Below are 25845 nucleotides of genomic sequence, written 5' to 3' on the forward strand. Positions count from 1 at the left end.
AGCAGGTCACCAACAATTACAGTGTAGACGGGGCTGTGTCCTCACTAATCAGCCCTCAGCAGTGTTGGGGTAGGGTTGGTTTCTGCTGCCTAATTACCACCAAACAAGTTAATAAGACAGCTCTGATACTAGCCTGGGAAGCCCAGGGAGCAAGCCAGAACTGGCAGGAGATCTGCTGGATGCCTGCCCAAGCAGGGGCTGGGGACTCAGGCCTGAGCCTGCCCGTGAGATGCCTCATGCTATAATGAAAGTTCTTACCCTACCAGCTACAGAGAGGTGGTACCCAAGAGACTGGGAAGAGGGACCCAGGATGAAGGACTGTGTAAAAAAACAGGTATGGGTTTAAACCTGACCACTGCAAGAAGTGAACGATCCGTGTTGCTGAAGAAGGTGGGTGGGTGCCCCTTCCTCCTTCTCTTACCCTTCTTGCGCACGGTGCCAGGACAGCAACGAGCCCTGGAGCACCTGGCGGCTGCTGCCCATCCCCTTCTTCCGCGCATCCCGCTGCCTGCCCTCCGCACCGCGCAGCCCTGCGCCGCGGGCCGAGCTCGGAGGCGAACGTGAGGCGGGCAGGTCCGCCCGCCGACCCCCGCCCCTGCCCCAGCGCCCGCCCGCACTGGAGAGCCGAGGGGCGGGCAGGGCAGGGCAGGGCAGGGCAGGGCCGGCCGGGAGGGAGGGAGGGCCGGCCGGCCGCCCGGCGGGGACTGCGGCGGGCCGCCCGCCACCGGCTGCCGGCGCTGCGGTGCCGCGCATGACATCACCGCGCGCGCAGCCCATGCGCCGCCGGGCGGCGCGGCCCCGCCAGCCCGGTGCGTGCGTGGGGGCGTGCCGGGGGCAGGGGCTGCCGTGCCGCGCCCGCCCGCCGCCGCTCGCCCGCCCGCCCACCGGAGCGCCCGCGGCCCCCCCGCACCTCGCCGCCCCCCGCACCTCGCCGCCCCCCGCGCGGCCGGCAGGGAAGAGGATGGCGGAGAGCGAGGCCGAGACCCCCAGCACGCCCGGCGAGTTCGAGAGCAAGTACTTCGAGTACAATGGGGTACGGCTGCCGCCCTTCTGCCGGGGGAAGATGGAGGAGATCGCCAATTTCCCGGTGAGGGACAGCGACGTCTGGATTGTCACCTACCCCAAATCAGGTAGGCGGGCGGGCGGGCCACCCTCCTTCCCACCCCCGCTCCCGCCCGGGCTGGGGCTGCCCCCGAGGGGATGGGATGGGCTGGGCGGCGGGAGCGGCTTCTCCTCCTCCCCCTCTCGCAGGTAGCCGGTACTGGGCCCGCGGCGCCCGTCCTTGCCCGGCGGGCGGTGCGCGGCGGCGGCGGCGCCGTGCCCCCGCGGGAGGCCGGGCCGAGGCCTCCGCGTGTGCGGAGAGGCGCTGCCCGTCAGGCCGGCGGCTCCTGGGGCGCCGCAGAGCTGAGGGGACTGCCCGCCGCGGGGCCCCGGCCCGGGCCCGGGTGGGGCGTGCACCTCCCTGCCCTGGGGGCACTCGCCGGGTTTAGATACGAGCCGGCGCCGGGCGCTGCTGGCGGTGGTCGTGGCCTCGGCGGTGCCGGTGCCCGCCAGCTCTGCTGCTCGGGGGTAAAGGTGCTGCTCCAGGCAAGGGAGATCTCGCTCAGCCTACGTGTAGAAAAGTGGGAACGGGTCTAGCACGCGTGCAGATCCCTGATGTGACATCCAGGTCCGTGTTGTGCTCCTGCGGCAGCCACCCGGATCGTTCCGGGAGAACATGTGCTCCAAGTACATTCTCGCTGCACTGGCTGAATTGCCAGAAATGTCTCCTCTTAGCAGTATAAGTGCGCGTTTCTCTAGGAAACGCATCCTTTGGCTGTTTTAAACCGTTCGGGTGTCTGCTTTTAGTATCCTGTTTCTTGACTTCTTATCCTCTCCTTTTCCAAGTAAAAATGTTTAAACAGAATTAACATGGCTAAAATGCTGCCTGCAAAGAGGCAGACAATATGGTAGCTTTGTAACCCACCTGATAAATCCAAAAGTGAACAGGGATGGAAAGACTATTTCTTTAGTGACTTTTCCCGGCAATAAAGTGATCTCTTTCTAGAAAATTCAAAGTGCACTGGAGATAACAGATGTTAGCTCTGTAAATGCCCTTGTAAATGATGTTTCAGTATCGTAGGTTTCTGACTTATTTCCTTGTTTGTTGTGTAAGTGGCTAACATCTTTCTCTTCAGCTGCTTCAAACATACACATTTTCTACAATGCAGCATCTATTATGTTACAATTTCTCAAGCAGTTTCAAATACTTGTCTTTATAATTTTTTTTGATATTTTATTGCTAATGATGCTATTAAAGACTGGCTGGAGCTTGATAGATGCATACATCAGGTAAGGGATAGTATGGCCCCCAAAATGCTGGGATTAGATGCAGACAGTTGCATCTTTATTGTTCTTTTAAACTGTCTTCTTAAAGATGTATAGCATGCAGCAAGACCGCTATTTAATTCTTTCAACTTTAAGGTCTCAGTTTGCAAATCTGGATTTATGATGTTCCTGTGTCAGTATAGCACCCCAGCTTCGTATTGATGGATCGTTAAATATCCTCAGCTCACCTCCGTTTCCAGACACAATATAACTAATAGGTCAGTTGGCAATAGCTTAGTTTTGATGGCTATACAGTTGGCCGTGGAAAGCCAGCTTGCATAATCATATTTAATTTGCTCTTATTTTGTGAGTATAGCAACAGCATATTGGGTCTCTTGGGGCCCCAGCTGAGGCCAGTGACAGGCAACTGTCCACTTCAAGTTAAGTGGCAGTCTTACGACGAGAGGATTTACTAACAGTCACTGTGGAAGAAGGAAAAGGGAGATTGAGAACTGGGGCACCAAAACTGAAGGTACAGTGTTGGGTGGAGGAGCTGGGGCAACAGCCTTGGGATCAACATAGGTGCCATAGTATTTTACTTGCCAGGAAAGAGGATACTTAAGTCTTGAGGAATCTGATGTCCTTGTCATGCAAGTAGGCTCTAGACAATAATAATGTCTGCAAGCTCCACCTTTAGGTAGCCTGAAGTCTACTGGGACCCATGGAACTTTTGTCAGCTGATCCTATGTGGCTTACAGCTCAGTGCCTTATTTAGGGCTTCTGAATCAATTATCAAAGGGTCTGTTGACTAGGGACAGGCCCGTCAGTAGAAATTAGGCTGCCCTAATATGGTTCCCATTGATTTAGCCAAGGTCATGCAGGAAGTCTACAGCAAAGCCAGAAATTGAATCCAGAACCCCAAGCTCCTGTGCATTACCTTAACTACAACTTCATCTTCCTGTCTCTTAGCAGCATTGACGAAGATTTTTCTGTTTACTGAAGCTAATCAGAATTTTCATAGTGTTGCTGTAATAAAAAAAGTAGGTTTACAAAACAGATTTGGTGCACAAAATATAATTATTTGGGTGAAATACTTTGGCTTTTTTGGTAATCCTTAAAGGTAAAACATGGTTGGAACCACTTACCTAGTTTCTGATAACAAATTACATTTGAAGGAAATTTTGAGAATATTTTTGACAACAGAATTTTAGGAAGAGAAAAATGCACCATTGTCAGATAAGTTCAATGGAAAACTTTTTTGTTTTTCTTAAGGAAATCAGTTTTGTTCAGTGTTTCACCAGCTCTTTATCCGCTCAAACCGCAGAAAATGCGTAAACAAGCCCTTCTGCTAGATGTGTGACAGGCCAGAGCTTCTGGCTCTTACTGAACCCTATGCTACAGCCTAATAGCAGAAGGCTCCATCAGTAGCTGATGACCATACATTGGTGTATCTGGCAAAGAAAATACAGAAGTGGCTTTATAGGGTCAGGACTGTTTTGGTAATCCTAGGGACTGATGGAGTAGTATGTATGCCATTTTGAAGACATACTCTGCAAGACTAGACGATACAGCTCTAGACATGTGAAATGGAGATAGTCCTTGGAAAGAGTTCAGATATTGGTAAACTGCAAGTGACCCAGGAAAAAGCTGGTCCAATAATGGCAGAAAATTGAATATACCAGTGGCCTTACTGGGAATAATGTAATAAGCCTAATGGAAAATTAATCTGCTTTAATGTGATTTCCACTGATGGATGCCTAAATAATGATGCTCCTTATATCTTTAATTATTCTTAACACCTGTGTCCAATCAATGGTAACAGCTTTTGGGAGCTGCTGGACTAGGAGAAGCTTACGCCTAAAACCCAGAGACTCATTTAGATGTGTAAATATGTGAATGTGCATATATGTTTATGCATATATATATATATAGTGGAAGTGTGATTACAGAAAACCTTTTTATCGTGATGCATAATTTTGAATCAGATGTGCTACTGCTTGTGAAGAAATGAAGTCACAAGTTTCCTCTTACTTGAAACTTTGTAATATAGAATGGACAGGCTCAATGTGACACACTGAGATTTAGAGTAGCTAAAATGGAATACCATTCTCTATAGCATTAAATAACTGGAGCTCACGCAACAGATTGCTTCACAGATAAGATACACATGCAGTGTTCCTAGGAAACAGCAAAAAGTCACAGCTATCCTTGAACCCTCTCATACTGTGGGCTTTTTGTACCCTACTTGAAAATTGAAATTCTTCTCTATGAACTTAAACTACAGAATTAATGAATAAGCAGATTTTTCATGGTACTCCCTCAGTCACCATGCCAAGAGCTAGATTAGCTGTTTGTTAAGGTCAATGATTTCAGTGGAATTAAATCAGTCCCTAAAGTATGGTATTGAGTCCGGGTTCACTTAGTATTTTGCTGTGTCTTATGATGCTAACCCCTGACTGCACATGGTCTGTCCATTTGCTTTACTCCTAAGTGGTGTGCAATAGCTCTCTTAATACCATCTTGTATCTGTTCCGAATGAATGTGAATTTTACATTCTTGGGTCAAAGCCCATGGATTAATGCCTTTTGCAAAATTGGTAATTTGAGAAAGTGAGCTATTTACATTAATAATGAAGCTGTCTCTCCCATGTTGATTATTTTGCCAAATGATTTTCTGGAGTTCTGTATGGGAAAATGTCAGTTGTTGGGCAAACATAAGCTTCAAGTCCAGAATTCTTGCATTTAGCACCAGACAACAGGTCGGAAGAGCAAGTGCTGGATATGGCCTTTACCTGTCTGGAGGTGGTTTTTTGGTTGTTTTTTTTTTTATAGACAGCATTTTGAATTTTTAGTTGCAGCACTGGATGTTTTTTTATAACTACCTATTAGCTTGTAGGGAATATGATGGCTGACTCTAGGCCTTTGGCTTAATGAGATGCCAACAGTGAATTTGCAGAGCAGTTCAAGGACAGTTTTCCTGTGTGTACATTCATTGAATTCTCCTCTTTCAAATTCTTTAATACTCGCCTCCAGTGTTGTATGAAATGAACCAGAGAAAGTTAAATTGAGTTGTCTATTATTTTATTTGCTTAAAAGACTCCATATGTACAGAAGAAGGTCATGCTTCCCAATGTATCTGTGGGTAAAGTGCATTGCACGCGTTGTGGGTTCTTGGTCTCCTCCCATTCTGCGTGCCTCTCTCACTGCATGCATGCCACTCTTTTATCCTCTTCTGTTTCCAGTGCTCCTGAGTCGAACACCACCTCTTGTTGGGACACTGGTATGCCCCAGTCCCTTCCCTGGCTGATGGGAGGAGCTCTGTTCACGGCTCTGTCCTTCCCCTTTCTCTGCCACATGTTAGGGGCTCCATCTGCATTCTCCCATGGCCCATTTCCCTCATACTATAATCCCTGTTAATTTTTCCATGCCAGGGGCACTATGTGCCCCGAGGTTTTCTTCTGTTATGGGGAAACTGTTGTTTGACCCATTGGCTGTTAGAGCAGTGACAATCACAGCTGCTGGGCTGTGAACCAGATACAGAGGGTACAATGTAAATGCCACTTTTTCTTGTTTGTCTGATTCTTCACTAAAATTAATGGACTATTACTCATCAACATCTAGAATGTTCTTTGAATCAGACTCGGCACTCAAAAGTTGTTACACTTCAGGCAAAGGGAGGCTTGAACCATTGAGGAGGTAGACACATAGTTTTTCTTTGTGAAAATGGTTTAAGGATTTCTTATTTCTGGACTCTTCTTTCTTCCCCTACACCTTCCAATGAGTCTTAGCTGTCTATGGACTATGTTATAAAAACATATTGGCAAAATGTCTCGATTTAAGAAATCCACCGTAAAGAAAATATACCAAATGAGTATGTCTTGTGTGAAATCTTGCTTTGTTTGTCTTGTGCAATCCTAAACTCCGTGTTTTCCTCAGACTATAAAAATCTCTTGGCAGGGATTTTATATTTACCGTTAAGGTTGGTTTCTGGTTCTTTCAGTGTTAATGTACTGCACAATAATACCCATATGATTCAATATAAAAAGATTTATTGCTTGACTAGGATGACGTGGCTGCACATGACCTGTGCTTGCGGGAACATTGTACAGTCTGTGGACATCTAACCAACCAGCTAACATATCTAGTTACCTGCCATAGCAATCGGTGAGTAGGTGACAGGTCTGCACAGAACTGCATCAATTGAGTATTATTGCCGTGGGTTAGGCCGATCCGGCAACTAAACTCCATGCAGCCGGTTTCTCACTCCAGTAAAGTGGAGAGGAGAAAAACGTAATAAAGGGACTGAGGGTCGAGACAAGAACAGAGAGAGCATCCACCAACCATGGTCCCGGGCAAAACAGACTGGGCTTTCTTAAAGCAAAACAATTTATTGACGGTTACTTAAAAGGACAAAGGGAACCAAAACCGGTTATTTGAGAGGGTAAAAAGAAACAAAACCAGATCTTAAAACCGACACCTTCCTTCCCCCCCACCCCGCCCTTTTCCTTTTCCTCCCGACTCCACCTCCTCCCCCCAGCAGCGCAGGGGGACAGGGAATGGAGGAGTGCAGGTCAGTTCATTCCATGTTGTTACTGCTGCTTCTCTCTTAGAGGAGGAGTCCTTACACCCTTTTCCCTTGCTCCAGTGGATCCCCTACTCATGAGGAAAAATCCACAAACTTCTTCAGCTTGAGTCCTACCCGCAGGATGCAATCCTTCCCCATCGGATTGCTCCAGTGTGGGCTTTACCACAGTCTTGGATTCTCAGGGAGCTGTTGCCACTCGATCTGGCGTGGGTCGTCCCACGGACTCCAGATGCCTCTCTACCTTGTCGCGCGTCCCAACACAACCATCCTCAGGCTCAGGCATCTTCTCCTTCCATGGGCTGCAAGTGGATCTCTACTCCACCGAGTCCGTCCTGGCTGCAGGGGGGCCGCCTGCCGTCTCGCCACCGGCTGCAGGGGAAACTCAGCTCCGGCACACCTCGTCCTGTTCCATCTTCACTGACCTGGTGTCGATGCGGCCGTTTCTCTCAGTTCTCAGTCTTCTCCGGATGAACTCAGCCCAGTGGGCACCCCGGGAGTGGGGTGCTCACTGAGTTCCCCAGCCGGCTCTGCCACCGCCATCCTCAGTGGGTGGTGCTGGCCCAATGCAGGCCGGGAGCCAGGGAGCGGGGGCAGTGCCCATGTCCCTTCTCTCCTCCCTCCTGGGCAAAGCACCTTTTCCGGTTCCTTTGTCCCAACTTAAATAGGGCAATTCGCAGAGGCGCCGATTAGCTCAACCCCGAGGGGGATGGGAGTCTGATCTGGTGGCCAGAACCAGGTCTAACCCAGTTCCAAAACCAGGGAGGTCACAGGGAGCAAAGCCCGTCTCCTGCCACCAGAACCCTCCCACCCCCTCCACATCAAACCATGACAATTATGTCAGGGTATCACTGTGCCCATGCGCTCTGTTACTTGCCTGCAGGCATACCCTAGTTATGGCTTGGTAAATTGTACTTTTTCTGTGCCTTGGCTTGCTGCCTAACTGGCTAACGTGGATATGACAGGCTGATAAGCCTGAGCACAAGGAATCCAGTTCTTCCCACCTACCTGTATATGCATAGGTCCAACACTGCTGACAGTCAATTCTGGTTTGCACAGCCATAAATCAGAGGAGAATCAGGCTGAAAGGTTACCCAAGGATGTGCCCAACCTGTGGAAGTTTCTAGGCTGGAAGCTGTGGTGAATTGCAGAGGCTTACCCTGGTAATGGCAAGTCTGAGATGGCGTTATGCCATTGTAGCTAAGGCTCCTCAGGGAACGTGAGCATCCACGTGGATGTTTGTGTGTTAAATTAGTTGACTTGCCTTGATTTCCAGTGTTCTCGTATGGAACCCCTCCCAAGAGTTTTGTTGGTATTATTTTGTAACAACAGTTTTACAGTTGCAGAAGAGCCAGATTCTACTATTCTGGATTTATAGTCCTATACTCTTTGCAAGATCTTGGTGCCTTAATCCTTTTTCATTTAAAGAATAAATGCAAATGTTACTTGCCCAGAGGCATGCCTCAAGAAATCATGAGGTTGGCTTAAAAATCAAGAGATTTTTACACAAAATAAATTTGGGATTCTTTTCCTTTGACCTTTTTTTTTTTTTTTTTTTGAGGCAATATTATGCATACTTACAAGATCTTCACTGTGACATGGAATGATAGGAAACCTCTGTTAGTTTCATGAATGTGGATGAACAAGTTAATGTCTTTAAAATCAGAATATGGTATTTAACTTTTTCTCTTTTACAATAACATCACAGTTACTTGGTTTCTCTATGTTAAGTAATTTATAAAGCTCAGATATTGTTCTGTTTTAATGTGATGTGAACATGCATCAGTTCTCATACCAACCAGCCAGAAAGAGTGGACGACTCATGCAAACAGAAGAGAAACAGCAAACTGCATCGGATGATGGAGATATGTTTAGTGAGCTGTTCTTTTCGGGACCGATGTACAGGGTCCATATTTGAATCATGCTCTCGGTCACTGGAGTCATGTTCTTTCCACCAATGAGAAGAGTAAATACTCTGCTGCTTAAACTCACTCCATTGAGAACCACTCAGGTGCAGAAAGTAGCACCTATAGACAAGTGTTTGTGGGGTTTAGGGCCACAGGGTTCCTGTGATTTGAGAGTCCTTTTGAAATGAGTCTATCTTTTGTTTTATTTATGTATAGCTCAAAATACCTTCTGATATTGACTCAGTCTTAAATACTGCTAGGCAAAGAAATGATAAAGAAAAACATCAAATAATAAGTAATTGAAGACAATGTTAAGTTTGCCTCTGATGCATTTGACTTGATTTCAGTGGTAGTAGAATTGAATAGCTCCTTTTGTGCCTCAAACAGGAAATAAAGGTGGAGAAGAAAAATCTGTTGTTAAGGAAAACTCGTTTTTGTTACCTAGCTAGCAGTGTTTCTCTCATGAGCCTTTTATCAAACCAATGAAGAGATGTTACTAGAGACAGAACAAATGGTTCAGAAGAGGAAAGAATTCTCCAGCTACCTAATAGGTTTCACTGGGTCTTCTGCTACATTTGCAGAACTGATTCCCTGCTGTGAAGTAGTGAAAAACTCAAGAAACTTGATTTTTAAAAGGAGGCTCAGTGGGAAAAAAAGAAAAAAGGTTTTGACCTGTGTAAAAAAAGAAGTGTATTCTGGACATGTGAAATCACTATTAACTGGATTAGATGATAATGACCTCGAAGACTAAAGAATTAGAAAATTATGTAAATTGGCCAAACCCAACAGCCAGTCATTCTCATTGCATGTTAATGTTCATCTTGCATAGTGAAGATATTCATGAAAGGGAGCAAAATGCTTGAACACTGGCATGTATTAAATTAAGCACACATCACTTTTCATTCTTATTATGCAGTCTTTTATTAAATGGAGCCTTTTGTTGGGTATGATAGGGATTCATACACCCTTTGCTGAGGGAAAGGAACTATCCCCTGTATTGTCTCATCAGTGCTGCTTTAGAACTGATACAAGGGTTGGTACACTGGGCATGTGATATGACTTTCTGGCTAGAGATTCTGTGACATTGTATAAGTCATATAATCTTTCTGTCTACATTTCTAATGGAGGCATGAGGCTGTATTTCTTCTCTACCAGAATTTTTTATGTATAATGACAAGAAATTCTCTTGGACAAAGGTTATCACCTACCATCTATATTTTAATAGAGAAACTAGCAAATTGTGGCTCTGAAATTGAATTAAGCATCCAGGTATTAAAGCTGAGTACATAATAATGCTAGTATATAGGAATGTGTTTTTTCCCTTCAGTGGGAGGGAGCAAGGAGCAGAGGATTAATATCATGAAGCACTCAGGATGTCATCACTTTGACCCTATTCAGAGTTTCTGTAACACCTTGAAGAATCCAGGAAGGTGGGGGGGCACAAGAGCAGAAATAATTATGGTTCTGCATACCGAAGTCTTCTAGAGACTCTTACAAAAGAATTAAGCCACTTATGTCATGCATTAATCCTGTAATATATATTGCAGATTCAGAAGCAAGAGAAGTGTTTTGCTGTGTGTGCGTGCAGACAAGACAGTATGGCAGAGGAAACGGTCCATCTCAGCCAAATTGTGCTGTAGGCTTAGGAAAGCCACTGTGAGGGGATTGAAGGGGTACTGAGGAATGTCAGGAAGGAAGCTTATCAAAGGGCTGAATGTACGTAGTGGAGGTTTGGCTGGTTAAGTCTGAGGCAGTGGCTGAGATAGTAAAGGGTAAAAGGAAGAGCACTAGAGAAACAACTGAGGAGGGATTTTTTTCACTAAATGCCAAAATCCATCTATAATTTAAAAAATGCAAGCTGATTTCACATGCTTTTACCCACCTGCTGTTTATAGCACAGGATGGGAAGGCCATCATCCCTTATAAGGCTGCAAGTTCTAGATGATGTATAATGACATGAGATCACCATATAGGATATAGACAATGGTGCAGAATTAGCTGCATGAGTAATAAATTCCTCTAAGCCAACAAAATGAGACAAGCTTGAAGCAGGTACGATGAGAATCATGTTCAGGAGACACACACTGATTATACATGTCGCAGTCCAGATTTGGCAGTACGTTGGCTGCTTTGCAGTGTCCTGTTGATGCAAGGTGATCATAAACCCAGGTTAACCATCCAGTTAAAAGCCTATTTACTACTGATCAGGGTTGCCAAAGTGGCATGAAACAGGTACAGACATTGCTAAAATTGGGTTGCTCGATGCTTATATAGTTGAAGTGCACATTAATAGCGATCAATGTCGGTGCTGCAGTTGGATCACCAGTGCTCTCTGTCAGAAATAGTGTGTTCTCTTCAGCGATTTTGCTGCAATACTGAGAAAACCTGGGGTGATACAGATTGGCTGATCGCCTTTTATGCTCTTGATTAGATCTGTTTCCATTTCTAATTCTGAAGAGCAGCAATAGGAATACAATAGAAATGGCTGTAGTTTGCCTAAAACTAAAATCCAGCAAACAGAGGGAATGACTGTGTGCTAAATATGAGTGGGAGCATAGCTACCTTGCAAAGAATGATTTTGCTTAGGGCAGCTATAATTTGAGGAGGCTTCTGTTTGAGATCAAATGCTTTAGTCCCTGACCTTAGACAACCAATAGCTGACTAAACAGGCTGCAGTTTCATGTGTAGAGGGTAAACAATATTTCTTGAAATTCTGAAACAAAGATGTGCCGCCTTTTTTTTTTTCTTATGTATAACTGTTACTTGCAATGGTTTCACATGATGCTATTGGTGTGCTGCCTTCTTGCAATTTAACCACTTAATATATGCAAATACACATTAATGTGTAGGCAGGTTTTGCCTAACAATTTTCCTGGAAGGGACTGAAACTGAGGCATAGAATTGCGTTTTGAGTAGTGACAGACATCTGCTGAAATACGCTTACCACATGGGGAGAGGAATGTGTTCACAGCAAAGGGTGTGAGAACTACCTCAACACAGGTTTCTAGTATGGGTGCCCGATTGTCTCCTGCCTTCTGATTCTATTTCAATCAGCAGAGCTCACCACGAGGCTCTGCTTTTAGCCACAGACCATATTACGACTCTGTAGAACAGAACATAGAAAGTGATATAGTTGTCCTAGAAATCCACGGCGCTAAGAGTAACTATGAGCTTCTCTTCAATGTAATGAAGTCCTTGAGAGTGATTTTAAAAAACAATGACACGTCATTACAGCAGAGTTCTCTTCTGCATTGTTATCCTTGGTACGGTGTTGTCACCTGTACGAAAATGAAGGGGGATTAGTCTCGGTGGGAGGACTTTCTGTTGGAGATTAAGCGAGCTCCTGCTGGGGTAATGTATGAGGCAATTTAGGCATGGTTTTGGTATAGGCTCTAAAACGTTGGGAGAACGCCAGAGAATGCAGGGGAGCAGGATGCAGCTGAGATGAGACTGCGGTAAGGGAATGTACCTTCTTATGTACGCTCCAGAGAGAAGGTGAGGTTTGAAAATTTGCTAATATACCTTTTGCCCATCACTCCGAGGAGATATCATTGCTAGTTCACATGGCCAGAGTTTACCCTATACCTTTCTGATGTTTGAGACAGGATCTGCCCTCTAGCATGTATTAGCCAATAAAAATACTCCTCCTCCCATGAATTACTGTCCCGTTGGCCAACCCATTGATATGACTGCATGATACCACACGCTCACAGTATTGTCATGAAAGGCATGGTGTCTCTGAATTGCGTCACCAGGATGTCCATCAAAGGGAGAAGCCTGGGGAAGGAAGGTAACAACTGAATGTACTGGATTGACTTTAGACCTGGTCAACCTTGAGCAAGCGTGGGAAGGGTGAAAAGGAATGTCATTGTCGGATAGTTGGAAAGGGAGCTAGCAGGCTTGTCTGTTATTTTCATGTTCCTGACATGTTATACTATACATTTTTTTCTTTTATTTTAGCATGATAGATGTTGTGCTTTCTTACACTGTGGGACCATGTTTGGTTGGCAAGTAGAGACTGAAAGAGATAAATAATCTAAGGGTATGGGTAGATGTCCTCTTTTAAAAGCATCTGCGCTAGTGCAGGGTGTTAGTGTCCTTAGCCTGCTGTTTGTCATTTCTCTTCAAGAATCACCCGCAGAGTATTTTGTGTGAATGCATTCTAGTTTGTCCCAGGCAAAATTTGCTAGGTGAGTTGATGCCAAAAAATAGCAAGTCCTTAAAATTAAACCAGCCAAATTAGCTTTGGAGTAACTTTACACAAACTGCTCCATGGGTGATGACATCTGGAGCAGATATGATGAGCATCCATAGACATGGATGTATTGTACCAGCCCAGCTGAAGTTTAAAAAGAATAAAATACTTTTCCCTTTGAATATCTGATACCAAGAAATACCAGTTACCAACCAATATCAGCTGTCAGTGAAGGACTTGTAACAAAATCTGGGACATTTAGATATGATGAAATCATGGATGTGGAGACAAGCTTGAAGACACAAATCATGACTCTTCAATCAGAAGATAAACCAGTGTCTTGTTGTTTTTAATCCCAAGATTTTGAGCAACCTGTGGGCCTGACTCATAGTTATTAGAGCTGTTAGTATACTACTTACCCAGTCCTTGCTGCAGTGCACGTGAGGATGTTGTGGCTTATTAAGAGGGATGGAAAAGAAGCACCTTTGCCCAGCTGTCTTCAACATGAAGCCTTTGCCTTGCGGACCTCTGTCTGCTGGGACAGGTTGGGGTAGCCATAGGTTTGATGCAATGGTTAGGGAGTATGTGACTTGAGCTATTTTCTTCTGGCTTTATGAAGTCTAAAGTGGGCAACATAGGCAATCCAGTTACCTGCTTCACCATGGCTATGCTAGTAAACATAACTATGCCAGAGGCTCCGACAGGCCCTTTCCATGCTATTTCCCTGCTGGCTTATTCCCAGACAGTTTTGCTCTCCCCTAGACAGTGTGCTCCCCAGCATTTGCCATCCAGAGGGACCTCGACAGGCTGGAGAGGTGGGCCTGTGTCAACCTCATGAAGTTCAGCCAGGCCAAATGCAAGGTCCTACATCTGGGTCGTGGCAATCCCAGGCACAAATACAGACTGGGTGGTGAATGGATCGAGAGCAGCCCTGAGGAGAAGGACTTGGGAGTACTGGTGGACGAGAAGCTCAATATGAGCCGGCAATGTGCTCTTGCGGCCCAGAAAGCCAACCGCATTCTGGGCTGCATCAAGAGGAGTGTGGCCAGCAGGTCAAGAGAGGTGATTCTCCCCCTCTACTCTGCCCTCGTGAGACCTCACCTGGAGTACTGCGTCCAGTTCTGGAGCCCCCAACATAAGAAGGACATGGGCCAGTTGGAGAGGGTCCAGAGGAGGGCCACGAAGATGATAAGAGGGCTGGAGCACCTTTCCTATGAGGACAGGCTGAAAGAGTTGGGGCTGTTCAGCCTGGAGAAGAGGAGGCTCCAGGGTGACCTTATAGCGGTCTTCCAGTACCTCAAGGGGGCCTTCAAGAAAGATGGGGAGAGGCTGTTCAGGAGGGCCAGTTGTGATAGGACAAGGGGTAATGGTTTTAAAATAGAGGGAGGTAGATTCAGATTGGATATTAGGAAAAAATTCTTTACCATGAGAGTTGTAGAACACTGGAACAGGTTGCCCAGAGAGGTGGTGGATGCTCCATCCCTGGAGACGTTCAAGGCCAGGTTGGACAAGGCCCTGAGCAACCTGATCTAGTTGGAGATATCCCTGTTCCTTGCAGGGGGGTTGGACTAGATGACCTTTGAAGGTCCCTTCCAGCCCTAACCGTTCTATGATTCTATGATTCAATGGTGAGATGGCTGGAGCTGGGGACTGTTCCCAGGAAGCTATGGATGAAGCTGCCTTGCTTTGGGAAATTATCTCTGTGAATGTGGATTCGGCTGTCCCGCATGTCCTCCCAGAGGGCATGTCCTCCCAGATGACATGTTGCCATAGTTTGATGTGTGTGTGGGTGTTCTGGTGGCAGGGGAGGGGATTTGCTCCCTGTGCCACCAGATCTGAGTCCCATCCCCCCCGGGGGAGGTTGAGCCAAATTGGCGCCTCTGCGAATTGCCCTATTTAAGTTGAGACAAAGGGGCGGGAAAGGGCTTTTTGCTCAGGAGCGAGGAGAGAGCAGGAGGGCGCTGCCCTCGCTCCCGGCTCCCGGCCGGCGCCATGTGCTCAAGATGGCGCCGGGGGAGCCGCATGGGGGACTCGGTAAGCGCCCCACTCCCGGGGTGCCCACCGGGCCGAGCTTCCCCAGAGAGGATTAATATCTAAGAGAAGACAACCACAACGACCGGGTCAGCCAAGATGGAGCAGGAGGAGGTGTACTGGAGCTGAGGCTTCCCTTGCAAATCGGTGTGAGATGGCAGGCGGCCCCCCTGCAGCCAGGGTGTACTCGGCGGAGCAGCGACCCACTCGCGGCCCGTGGAGAAACCCACGTCGGGAAGGAGATGCCTGAGCCCAGGAGAGGTCGTGGAGCAGGGGATGCGCGACCAGGTACTGTTGATAATGGGGCATGGAATGCACGACGAGGTCGTGGAGGCATCTGGAGACTGTGGGACGACCCACGCCGACGCGAGTGGCAGCAGCTCCCTAAGAGGCCGAGACTGGTAAAGCCCGAACTGGTACAATCCATGGGGAAGGATTGCAATCCTGCGGGCAGGACTTACTTTGGAAAAGTTTGGGGACTTTTTCTTTGTGAGTAGGGGATCCACCGAAGCAAGGGAAAAATGGTGTAAAGACTCCTCCTCCTTTAAGAAAGGAGCGGCAGTGAACAACATGGATGAACTGACCTGTACTCCCCCATTCCCTGTCTCCCTGCGCCGCTGGGGGGAAGGCAGAGCCAGGAACGAAAGGAAAATAGGGGGTGGGGAGGTGTTGTTTTAAGATCGGGCCTTGTTTTCTCTTTTCTCCTCTCAAGTAACCGGTTTCGTCCCCTTTTGTCTTTTGTTAAGTAACTGTTAATAAATTGTTTTGTTTTATTAAGAAAGCCTGAGTCATGTTTTGCCCGAGACCGTGGTTGGTGGGTGCTCCTTCTCGGTTCTTGTCTCGACCCTCAGTCCAAAAAAAACCACGACACATGTCCTGGCGTGTTTTATTTACTGCTGTTTCTCCAGCACTAGGATCCAGCATGCTCAAAAGCGTCTGTAGGCTTTGTTCTCTGAGCTGCTGCTGCTGGTGTTAGCGGTGAAACACGCTTCATCACCAGCTTTGCTGATGGATGTAGAGATCCCTCAACAGTTGGTGCCTGGTCTGAGATGCACTGTGGTCGATTCTGCACTTTTCATCCTGTCCGCTACTGAGCAGATAGTGTGCTAATGTAAGGCAGAATTAGGACTCAGGCCATTTTTTAAAAATAGTACTAATGCATTAGCCAGAAATAACACTGTTTTGTAACCAGTTTATTAAAGCAGTGCTTTAGGATACTGTATTAAACATAGTAATAGTAATTCTATGGATAATATGTGTGTAAACAGTTCAGTGACAGCTTTTTTTACCAAACAGAAAGTCCATTTTAGTCCTAAATAGAACACAGTTTTCATAGTTTGCTGTTTACAGACTCTGGTGAAACACATTCAAAACACAGCTCAGACCTAATGGGCCCATTTCTGCATTGTCTGATGGAAGCCCAGTGAAAGGCAAGCAGAATTTAGCCTATCAGTTTTGTTTTAAAAGCCAGTAGCTGCAAGCAAAAACTAAACTGATTAATTAAAGTCTGAAAAGCCAAGACCTTGCTTAATTAATGTTACTGGAAACCGGGTAGTTAACCCTTGTTTTAAATTCAGTCTTATTTAAGCTGTTGCCATCAGTTTCAGAAGATCTGGATTCAGTTTCCTCACATTCCACAGGCTCCCTTGTCAGGTCACTATTGAACTTAGGGGCATTTAGGCCATGTAAAAGAGACATTGATCTTAGACGATGAGGCTGCTTTCTGAAAATTGGGCCCTCTAATACATATTTAATTAGGCAGTCAAAAGAATTGGCAATATCACATCACAATTTCAGCCTTTATTCTGGATCCTGAGTCTCATCTGGGAGCAGAAGAATTGGAAAATGTGGTATCAAGGTGTATAATTTTTTTTTTATTATTGAAACCCTGATCGGTAATGAAATTCTATATTCTTAAGCCAGTTGGGATTCCAAGATGTAGGAGAACTAGAACATACAGACCTCAAGAGGAGATGTTTCTATGGTTTGGAAATTGTTTTCTCCTAATGGAAAAATCTAATTTTCCCTCCACTATTGTAGGGTGAAGGTAAATCTGTCATGCTTACCTGCAGATACATCCTGAAATTGGTAAAAGAGAAATGAGCTTGCAGGCAATTAGAAGAACTATGTGGGGAATGTACAGCACTTGCTAGGCCAATCTGACAGCTTTAGCAGCCCTCGTTTTTAATGAGCACTTGCATCTACTGAAGCTATAAAAAAATTATGAGTCATAATGGGTCCGTTGCATTGTATTAGGTGAAAGTTGATCAAGCATTGGTAGATCAAATGAAGTGCAACTAACTGGGAGTGCTAGAAGACTTAGTACTAACATTAGTGTTTCTTTATTTTGTTTTTCCATGTGGTTCCCAAACAGGAGGTGAATAAAAGGAATACACGAAAGACTTTTGCGTCCTTGAGCTGCAGGTTTGTCCCATGTTAGCTGATAAAGAGGGAAGAAAGCTGAAATAAACTACATTAGAAACCACGCAGGGAAGCAGAATTTCACAGGAAGTGTTATGGTTTTATATCTGCCACTTCCTTTTGAACAAATCTGTGAGGTTCAGTGGCTGCCTGGGAGTGTGCCAGCTGGCCAGAAAGTAGTGAGAGGAGCCACAGAACAGCTGCACTAAAGAGTATTTCTCCCTCCTACAGAAACTAAATTTGATGTCAGAAGACATCTAGTGCATAGAAACAGAAAGGAGTAGCTGTGGTGTTTCTAAAGGTTCGGCTGTCTTGCTGTGCTGTCTGGTTGCTGCTGCAGCAGTTACACTTACTGATAAGCAGAGGCAGTGTGACCATGAACTGACTTTGCTGTTGTCGCTGAGGCATTGGCCATGAAAAAGGGTACACATGAAGAGTTCCCATTCATCACAGGGGCGGGATCATCACAGGGCAGGGGTGACAGGATTGTTAATGAGTCCTGATTTCTGTGCATCGTTAGACATCACGGAAAAAGACAGTGCCGTCTGACTAGCACACTTTCAAACTGTTGTCACTGGGCTGCTTTTGTACATGCTATTATGCAAAGTAGCAATGCAGGTTCACGGATAATTTAAAAGACTCTTCTAAAAACCTGCAAATTCTGGCAGTAGCTTATCACTGCTGTTTCCCATCTCGTCTCTTTCCAGATACCGTGTGATAAACTGGAACACTCTTGTTTTCTCCTGAGATGTTGTATTGATATAACAGAAGAGCTTGTCAGGGCAGAGCATTTCTCAGGTGCAGTGCACTGAAGATCCTCTGATGCTGCCTGACTCCATTTTAGTTGGAATGGGATAAACATAAATGAATTCCACATCTGTTTCGGCGGTATGACCTTGGAGATGGCAGGGCCAGCAGTCTTCCTCCAAGATGAAATGTGTATGTACCGCAACTGGAAGAAGGAAGGGTAGAATTGCAGGGTACTTCAGAATGTTGCATCTGGTGCCTCGTGCCCAAAGGCTGACAGATTACTCCTGTTAGTCAGAGACTGTTTACTCTTCTTGTACCATCCCAAGTGAGGCATGAGCATGCATGCACATGCACTCAGCAACTCAAGGAGAAAATGATGTAAAATACCAGCGATGCACAAGATTCACTGATTGTCTCCAAGAAAAACCTAGGCTTCATATGCGTGCATGCTAGCTTTTTCACTTAGTGACCTAATCCTTTAATTTCACTTAAAAAGTGAGTAACCCTCAAGTGACAATAAATCATTGTTGGCAGCGAGGCCAGAAATCTAGGGAGTATAATGGTAAATTCTGCACTTTTTTTTTCTTTAGCTTCCTTCATCTGTTTCTTCTCTCCAAGTATCATCGTGATCCCTTTTACTAATAAAGTTTCTATGGCTTTTAGATCTGGCCAAGTTTTGTAATAGACTGGGATTATCAAAGGTTGTTCCCAAAATCTCCTTTGAAAGTCTCAGTTTCAGCGATTTACTCTAGCTTCTACCCGTAAAATGATGGTTCTTGCCCATCTCCACAGACATCAGTTTAAGTCAGATGTTCAAATGGCCAATTTTTATATGGTTTATATGCAGGTGAGGAATCAGGGGCTACGGCAGAAATCATGGTTCCCTCAAAAGCTGAATCTCTAGTTTTCATTTTTATTAAGACTCTGAAAATCCTAACCAGTGTAACTCAAGTGCTAATGTGAAAGAAAATCAGGCTAATATAGTAGGTGATGAAAGTGAAAACTAGCACAGAGATCACAAGTGGGAGAATTCAGGATCGGTGGTCCTACTGCAGGTGTTAGGAGGAGAAATTCCAACCTGCCGGATGGCCAGAAGCCAGGTGTCTAAACTATCAGGTTGCAATCCTCCCCTTTGTAGAAGAGATACTGCAGAAAGACTTTTTGCTGTGTGAATTGGAATAGGATACTGGACTACGTGCAGCACTTCATACATAACTACAGTAATTTGTGTGTGTGCGTGCTAATAATTAGCATTGAGGTTCACAAATTTAAAACACTGTTTTAAAGAACCTGTACTTGATGGAGATTTTTAATTTTCTGCCTTGAGTACCTGCCATGTGCCCAGCATTTCTCTTTCAATGAATCACTGTTTTCGATGGAAGCACATTTAGATGAAGAATTCTGAGCTTCTGAGGCCCACTTCCTTCTGAATCGGAACCCTTCTTCCCCATGCCTCCTACATTAATATGTCATTTCCTATCTCCCCTGTGCTCCATGGATCTGCTAGCAGTCAAGCCAAGTCTAGTGCATGGCCACGAGTCTGAGCAGAACTAGGTAAGGTTGTGGGAGCTGTGCTCCCTGGCCCTCACCTCCTGCTTGTCTGGTGGACTTTGTGGAGAGCTGGTAGGGAGCATGCTGCTCTCCTGAAGTTTCAGCATAGTTCGGCTCTTCCATATTCAGAGGCGCAATGGAGGTGGCTTTTTGCCTAGAGAGAAGCTGAGTAACAAAAAATTAGAAAGTCCTGGTGGCAGTGTATATCCCCATGCAGTTATTCCTTTTCCTTTTGTGGCACAAGGTTGCTATAATAGCATTTTTCTTTGCAGGCGGATTTGGAAATACAGAAATAAATTATGGACAACCAGGGTGTCTCCTGTCAGAATAAATATTTAATGAGAAACAAGGGTTGTGCTCATTCAGAGTCACAAGGACAGATACTGAAGTACTATATGTATGTTAATTTTAATGTATAAAATATGTGCTTGGACTTAAAAATGCAGAGTGAACAGCCTTAAGGCCAAGTGTGTATTAAGCCTGTGACAGCTGTCTCTGTGGGTGATGATAACGTAAAAGTTTCTTTTTTTTCCAAGCCGTTTTAATTTACCCACCAATCAGTCGTCAGGAAACACAGGAATCTTAAAGTACTTGCTCTCCAAAGCAGTTCTTGGAGATGTGTTTTCTTTCGTGTTGTTTCCAGACTCTGTTCACTCTAATGAGCCTCTGAAGTAAATGAGCTTTTTTTAATTCTTCCTAGCTCAGACTAAACAAAAATCCAAATAATGATACACTGGTTTTCTTAGTGTTGGAACAACATACAGAATTTGTACAAAACGTGTCTGTTAGTGTGTACAGTCATGCCAGTTAACATGAATTAACTGGTGACTGTTAGAAGTTATTTTCAAGTTAAAACAGGAACAAAAAGTGTGATCTCAGAGTTTGCAGCTTATCTTTCCAAGGACAGGGGATGTTGAGGCGGGCTTGGGCTTTGTAAAGACTTCTGGAAGAATAAGTTGTTCCTTTAGGCAACACAAGAGAGAGAAGAAATCCTAGTCTCGTTTTTATTACCACTCACAACTCTTAAATAATTGGTCAATCTGTTGCAGTATCCAGGACGTCCCGTGCCTGTGTGACTTAGCTAAACTGCGGAGTCCCTTCTCTGCTAGCTCACTTTGATCTCTCATTCTCTTCCTTCATCTCACCAAAAGCCCATGTCTTTCTCTTCATAAGCCTTTGTCAAATATCTCTGAACCTTTGTTTGCTTGTTTTGAGAGTTTTCTACCCTGAAGGTAAAGTCATTTGAAATAGTTTCCCTGTTCAAACTCGTATTTGGAATACCTATTAATTTTCCAAAGGGCAGTCATTAAGGCTATAGTATCTAATGGTTGCTTTGTAAACATCCTCGGACTGGAAAGAGGGCCTCTAAAGCTTATGGCTAGCGTGCTGTGCATCGATACATTCAGTGGTTTATCCAGTCTGTAACGTGGAGGTATATATAGACTCTCAAATAATTGCATAACAGTCAAATCGCCTACAATTTAGAATAGAGGACACTGGTGGTCTCCCAGTATGGCTGCTAATGCATTTTATGAAGTTGGATGATACCTGTCTGCCTCATTTTTTTTTCATTTCTAAAATGGAAATAGTAGTATTTGCTTAGCTAACGTTCACAGTGGAAAAACTTTTAAAAAATGCTTTCCAATTCACAGGTAAAATGATTGAGACACAGAAACTTAATTTATTACCAAAGAAAAATCTCAGGTCTTTTACCTGAAAGGAGATCTTAATTTATGTTAAATAAAACTAAGGGAGCAGACGTTTTACTATGTTAAAACAACAGTTACAGACTTAGTTCACAGCAGACTGTTCAGGACAAAAGTTCTCGTGATTTCTATGCCTAGGTCTCTTTTCATATGCTTCTGTTTAGATAAGAACTGTAATACGATCTGTTCTCTTTCATTGTTTGGTTTCTGCAGGCACAGGCTTGCTACAGGAAGTGGTATATCTGGTGAGTCAGGGAGCTGATCCAGATGAGATTGGACTAATGAATATAGATGAACAACTTCCGGTCCTAGAGTACCCTCAGCCTGGTCTGGACATCATCAAGGTACAATTTATTGCAAAGAAAGTCTTTCAGCTTTTGCAGATCTTTTTTCTCCGTTCCATATTTATCACTTCATTTCATCCTGTGCCCTTGTCCTTTTCATCACTGGATTTGCTCAGTTTGTTGGAATGATTCAGAGTATTACTAGGTTATTTTAAAATTACTTTTATTAAGCTTGATTATATTCTATTTTATGCTTTAGGAGATGTTTCTCCATGGCCTAAATATCTTGGCAACGGGTTTCCTGAATGAAAGTTCCAGGCCTCCCTTGCTTGTGTAAACAGAAGCTGCCCAATTGAGTCAAATTTGCTTTGGTCCTTTCTCTGATTTTGTGAAAGAGGAACTATAGAGATCTGTCTACCCACTACTCTGGATTTATACATCTAAATCCTTAAAGACCCAGGATCTCTGTAGGTATAGTCTGAGGAGTTGGGAATATTCAGCATGAAATGACTTCCACACTATTAAGAATCACTCAGAAACTAGTGACCTTGTCAGTGCTGTAGCTACTTCTGATGTAGGCGTATCTTGGAGTGATTAGGCAGAATACTGGGCTCCATCCTAGAACAGCGACAGTGCATGTTGACTTGAGCTAGGTAAGGCTGGCACAGATAGATGTAAGGTGCTTCTGGTCAGTAACAACTGCAGCATCAGCCTACTTTAGGCTGAAAGTATTTAGAGGTCAGAGGTTGCTTTTCTTTTTCATGTATGTGACACCTAGTCTGATGACACCTCAGTGCTGCTTTGATGCAAGTAAGCAGTAGCTACTATATGCTAGCAACTTGATCCAGGATGGATTTATGCAGTTTTTAAATAGTGGAAGATGATTTGTGTCATAAGACAATTTATTCTCAAATTACAGAAAAATACTCTGCTAGAAAGATATTCATGTGTTCAGATAAACCTTTGGATTGTCTAGGCCTAATTCTGAGGGTAAAATAAATTTCAAGAGTTAAAATTTTGAAGTGAAGAAGTTAGGGGTAGGGATTTAAAGCTTCTAATATTTTTCAAGGAATTTTAGTGGAAGCATCGCTGGAAGCAAGGTTAGTTTGGTACTAAGAATCTTCAACTACTACACTCTCTTTTTGAGAAGGTCCTAAAAATGGAAGTACCTTGAAAACAGAAGGGAGGAAAAAAACAACAAAAAGCGCCAACGCATTATCCAGCCTTTTGATATTTAAAAACCAGATGTAACTCCTTGACCTAATTTCTAGTCCCAGACTCTTATTAATTTAAGAAGTGAATTTGTGAATGTGACTCAGTACAGTAAAGGACTTCAAATATGACAGTTCAGGACAGCTCTGGATGTGCCAAAACCTAATGCACAATAAGAAATGTTTCTGTCTGCTTTATTTTAGGAACTGACATCTCCTCGCCTCATAAAAAGCCACCTACCATACCGGTTTTTGCCTTCGGACCTCCATAATGGCAATTCAAAGGTAAAAATGAAATGAAATCATGTTCGTTTAACTGTGTCAGCAGCAGTTGTTTAAGTCCTTTGGGAAGGCAGAGGAAGGGGAAAACTTTTAATTCAAATGATTTTTTTTTTTCCCCTCTCTGTCATAGGTAATATACATGGCTCGCAACCCCAAAGACCTGGTGGTGTCTTATTACCAGTTTCACCGCTCCCTAAGGACCATGAGCTACAGAGGAACGTTTCAGGAGTTCTGCAGAAGGTTTATGAATGACAAGTGTAAGGAGCTGTTCTCTCTGCACACGCTGTTACACATTTATTTTCATCTCTGCATTCCTTCTGCAAGTACAGAAATGAACTGGATAAAGGTGCATTTGTTTTCCATATACAGCAAGGACTTAGATTTGTCCATGCAAACTATGGCCATGCCTTGTAAATAATTGCCTTATGATATTTGACCCCAGGGGCTCAGCAGTGTTCCACTTAGCTCAGGCAAAACTCTGGTCTACTCTTGAAATTCAGTTTGCAAGGTACTAAGTACCTCTTGAAAAGTGGTGAATACTCCCAGCGTTGTTCGATTCCAGTTGTACCTTGCCATTAGCTACTTTGTAGAAGTCTTTCTGTTCCTCATGGCTTTTTTTCTGGTAATTCCTTTAATGGTTTTGTTTCACCCACCACCTCAAGGTTTGTCCTTGGCAAGATACCAGTTAATGCACAAAAATCTCTAGTTTGCATGAGATTGATCTGGAGTACATCAGATAGTGGAAGTGAGCCCCTGTAGGAAGGCAGTTGCAGGCTGCTACTGTCTGAAGAGTACATCTCTACAATAAGAATACAATAACCTGCTTTGCAGCAACTCATCGGCTGCTCACTCAGGAACTCCTTTGAGCGAGGGCTGTTTCATGACACACACACCCACTGTGTTCCCACTCAGGCTGTGCTGCCTTAAGTAGCTCCACTGCGCTAGCTCAGTAGGCTTACAGGGAGGACAGACCCTACGTTCTCATGTAACTGGCTGCCACTGGGCTCTTTGCCAATGGGCTGCCACAGTTTCTACCTAGTAAGAGAAAAAAAATTTAGTCTTCTGTTTCTCTGCGATACCTTAATGTGACACCAAGAATTCACCAGGTGCCTTGTGCTCTGAGACCAGAAACTCCTCCAGATCCAGTGCAGCAAACTTTCCTTCAACCTGCCATTTGGAGGAGATGATGATAAAGGAGCTGTATAATACTAAAGGGAAGAAAAAAGTAAAAGTTTACTAGTGGAGGTTATTTAACAGGCCTTAAAAACCTTTGATACTTTCTCCTGCATGTTTGTGCAGGGAGGGTAAATGCTCTCCTTCCATTCCAGCCCACTGTCAGCTTTTTCTTTTGCATTCCCTGAGAATGAGATGTTTGTCTGTAGACCATGATCAAGAACTTCTAGACCGGAGACATATGTAAGACACATTAGAAGGCCTTCGAAGATAGGAGGAAGGTTCTCTGCTCTTTTTCAAACAAGTATCCCAAGAGCTATTTATATCTTCATCTTATATCAGCTAGCTGATTTATCACAACCTCCCAGAGCCAGTAAGACATCACGGCATGTGCTGTGTCCATAATTGTGCAAATTGAGTGTTTTGTAATCCAGTAAATTTAGCATTTAGCTACTCATGGAAGCAACGCAGCAGAAAAAAAGACCTTCATAAAAAGTCAAAGTAGTGCTAGAGGGAGAAGCACTGAGCCCAGATGACACAACTCCACTCTTTTTTACCCGTCCTTGTTCCTGGCCATCTTGAAACAAATTCCGTGCATGTTAGCTATGGTATTTGAAAACATGTGGATAGCGATTAGGTTTGGATGTGCTAGTTCTTTGGCATTATCCTCTGAAGTTTAAGGGAGTTTCTTACATAAAACATAGGTGAACTCTGCTAACATAATCTTAATGAATTCTTGCCCTGTGCCACTAAGAGCAGATAGGAACCCTTTTTGTTTGACTAGTGTGTTAGTTTCATGCATGAGTTTCTTCAGGGATGTATGGAACGGGAATAACAAAAACGGAATTTTTCCAGTACCTTTATGAGTCAGCTGATTAGAATAATTTTCCTATGAAACCAACCTCTTTGTCCATTGAAAATGTTCAGTCACCAAAATTAAACAATCCTTTTTTAAAGGGAAAGATGGCTTCAAAATAAAAAACTAAAAAGTTTAATATTTTTCTATAGCTGCTTTGCTGAAAAGATAAAATTGGCCAAAAAAAAATGTTGGGAGAGAATATGAAAACTGCTCACCATATTTGCTTAACTCCTGCCTTGATTATCTGAAATACTTCGGGGGAATTTATCACTAGTAACAAAAAAATATGCAGAATGCATTTCTCTTTGGGTTGTCTTTCTGGTAATATTGGCAGTAGAAGACATTCTGTAGATAATAGATGCCAGTGTCTGAACCTCTGCTAGAAACAGATAAATTGACTGGAATCAGTGAAAATGTGGACTTGATTAGAGGAGTGGAAGAGGAAAGGTTTTTTGGGGAGGGATAAGACTCCCAGTAACCACTGCCTCAGCAGTTTCGGGAGCACAGGCCCTCCCAGCGTAGCACCTCAGCTTCTCTTCAAGTTCTAAACCCTACGCTGAAGATACGGGGAACTGAAGACAAGCTAC

At 44.4% G+C, this 25845-nt stretch overlaps 1 protein-coding gene across 1 annotated transcript in view; it reads left to right on the forward strand.

Moving 5' to 3' along the window:
- The first annotated feature begins 961 nt into the window (after positions 1 to 961).
- SULT4A1 (sulfotransferase family 4A member 1) overlaps positions 962 to 25845 on the forward strand; it is a 32162-nt gene continuing 7278 nt past the window's right edge. The window contains exons 1-4 of the mRNA XM_086610580.1: positions 962 to 1130; positions 21663 to 21793; positions 23149 to 23229; positions 23357 to 23483. Coding sequence (XP_086466706.1) covers positions 962 to 1130; positions 21663 to 21793; positions 23149 to 23229; positions 23357 to 23483 — 508 coding nt within the window. The remainder of the gene's footprint in view (positions 1131 to 21662; positions 21794 to 23148; positions 23230 to 23356; positions 23484 to 25845) is intronic.

This window comes from Tauraco erythrolophus, chromosome 4, assembly GCF_009769465.1.
Source record: "Tauraco erythrolophus isolate bTauEry1 chromosome 4, bTauEry1.pri, whole genome shotgun sequence".
Classification (NCBI taxonomy): domain Eukaryota; kingdom Metazoa; phylum Chordata; class Aves; order Musophagiformes; family Musophagidae; genus Tauraco; species Tauraco erythrolophus.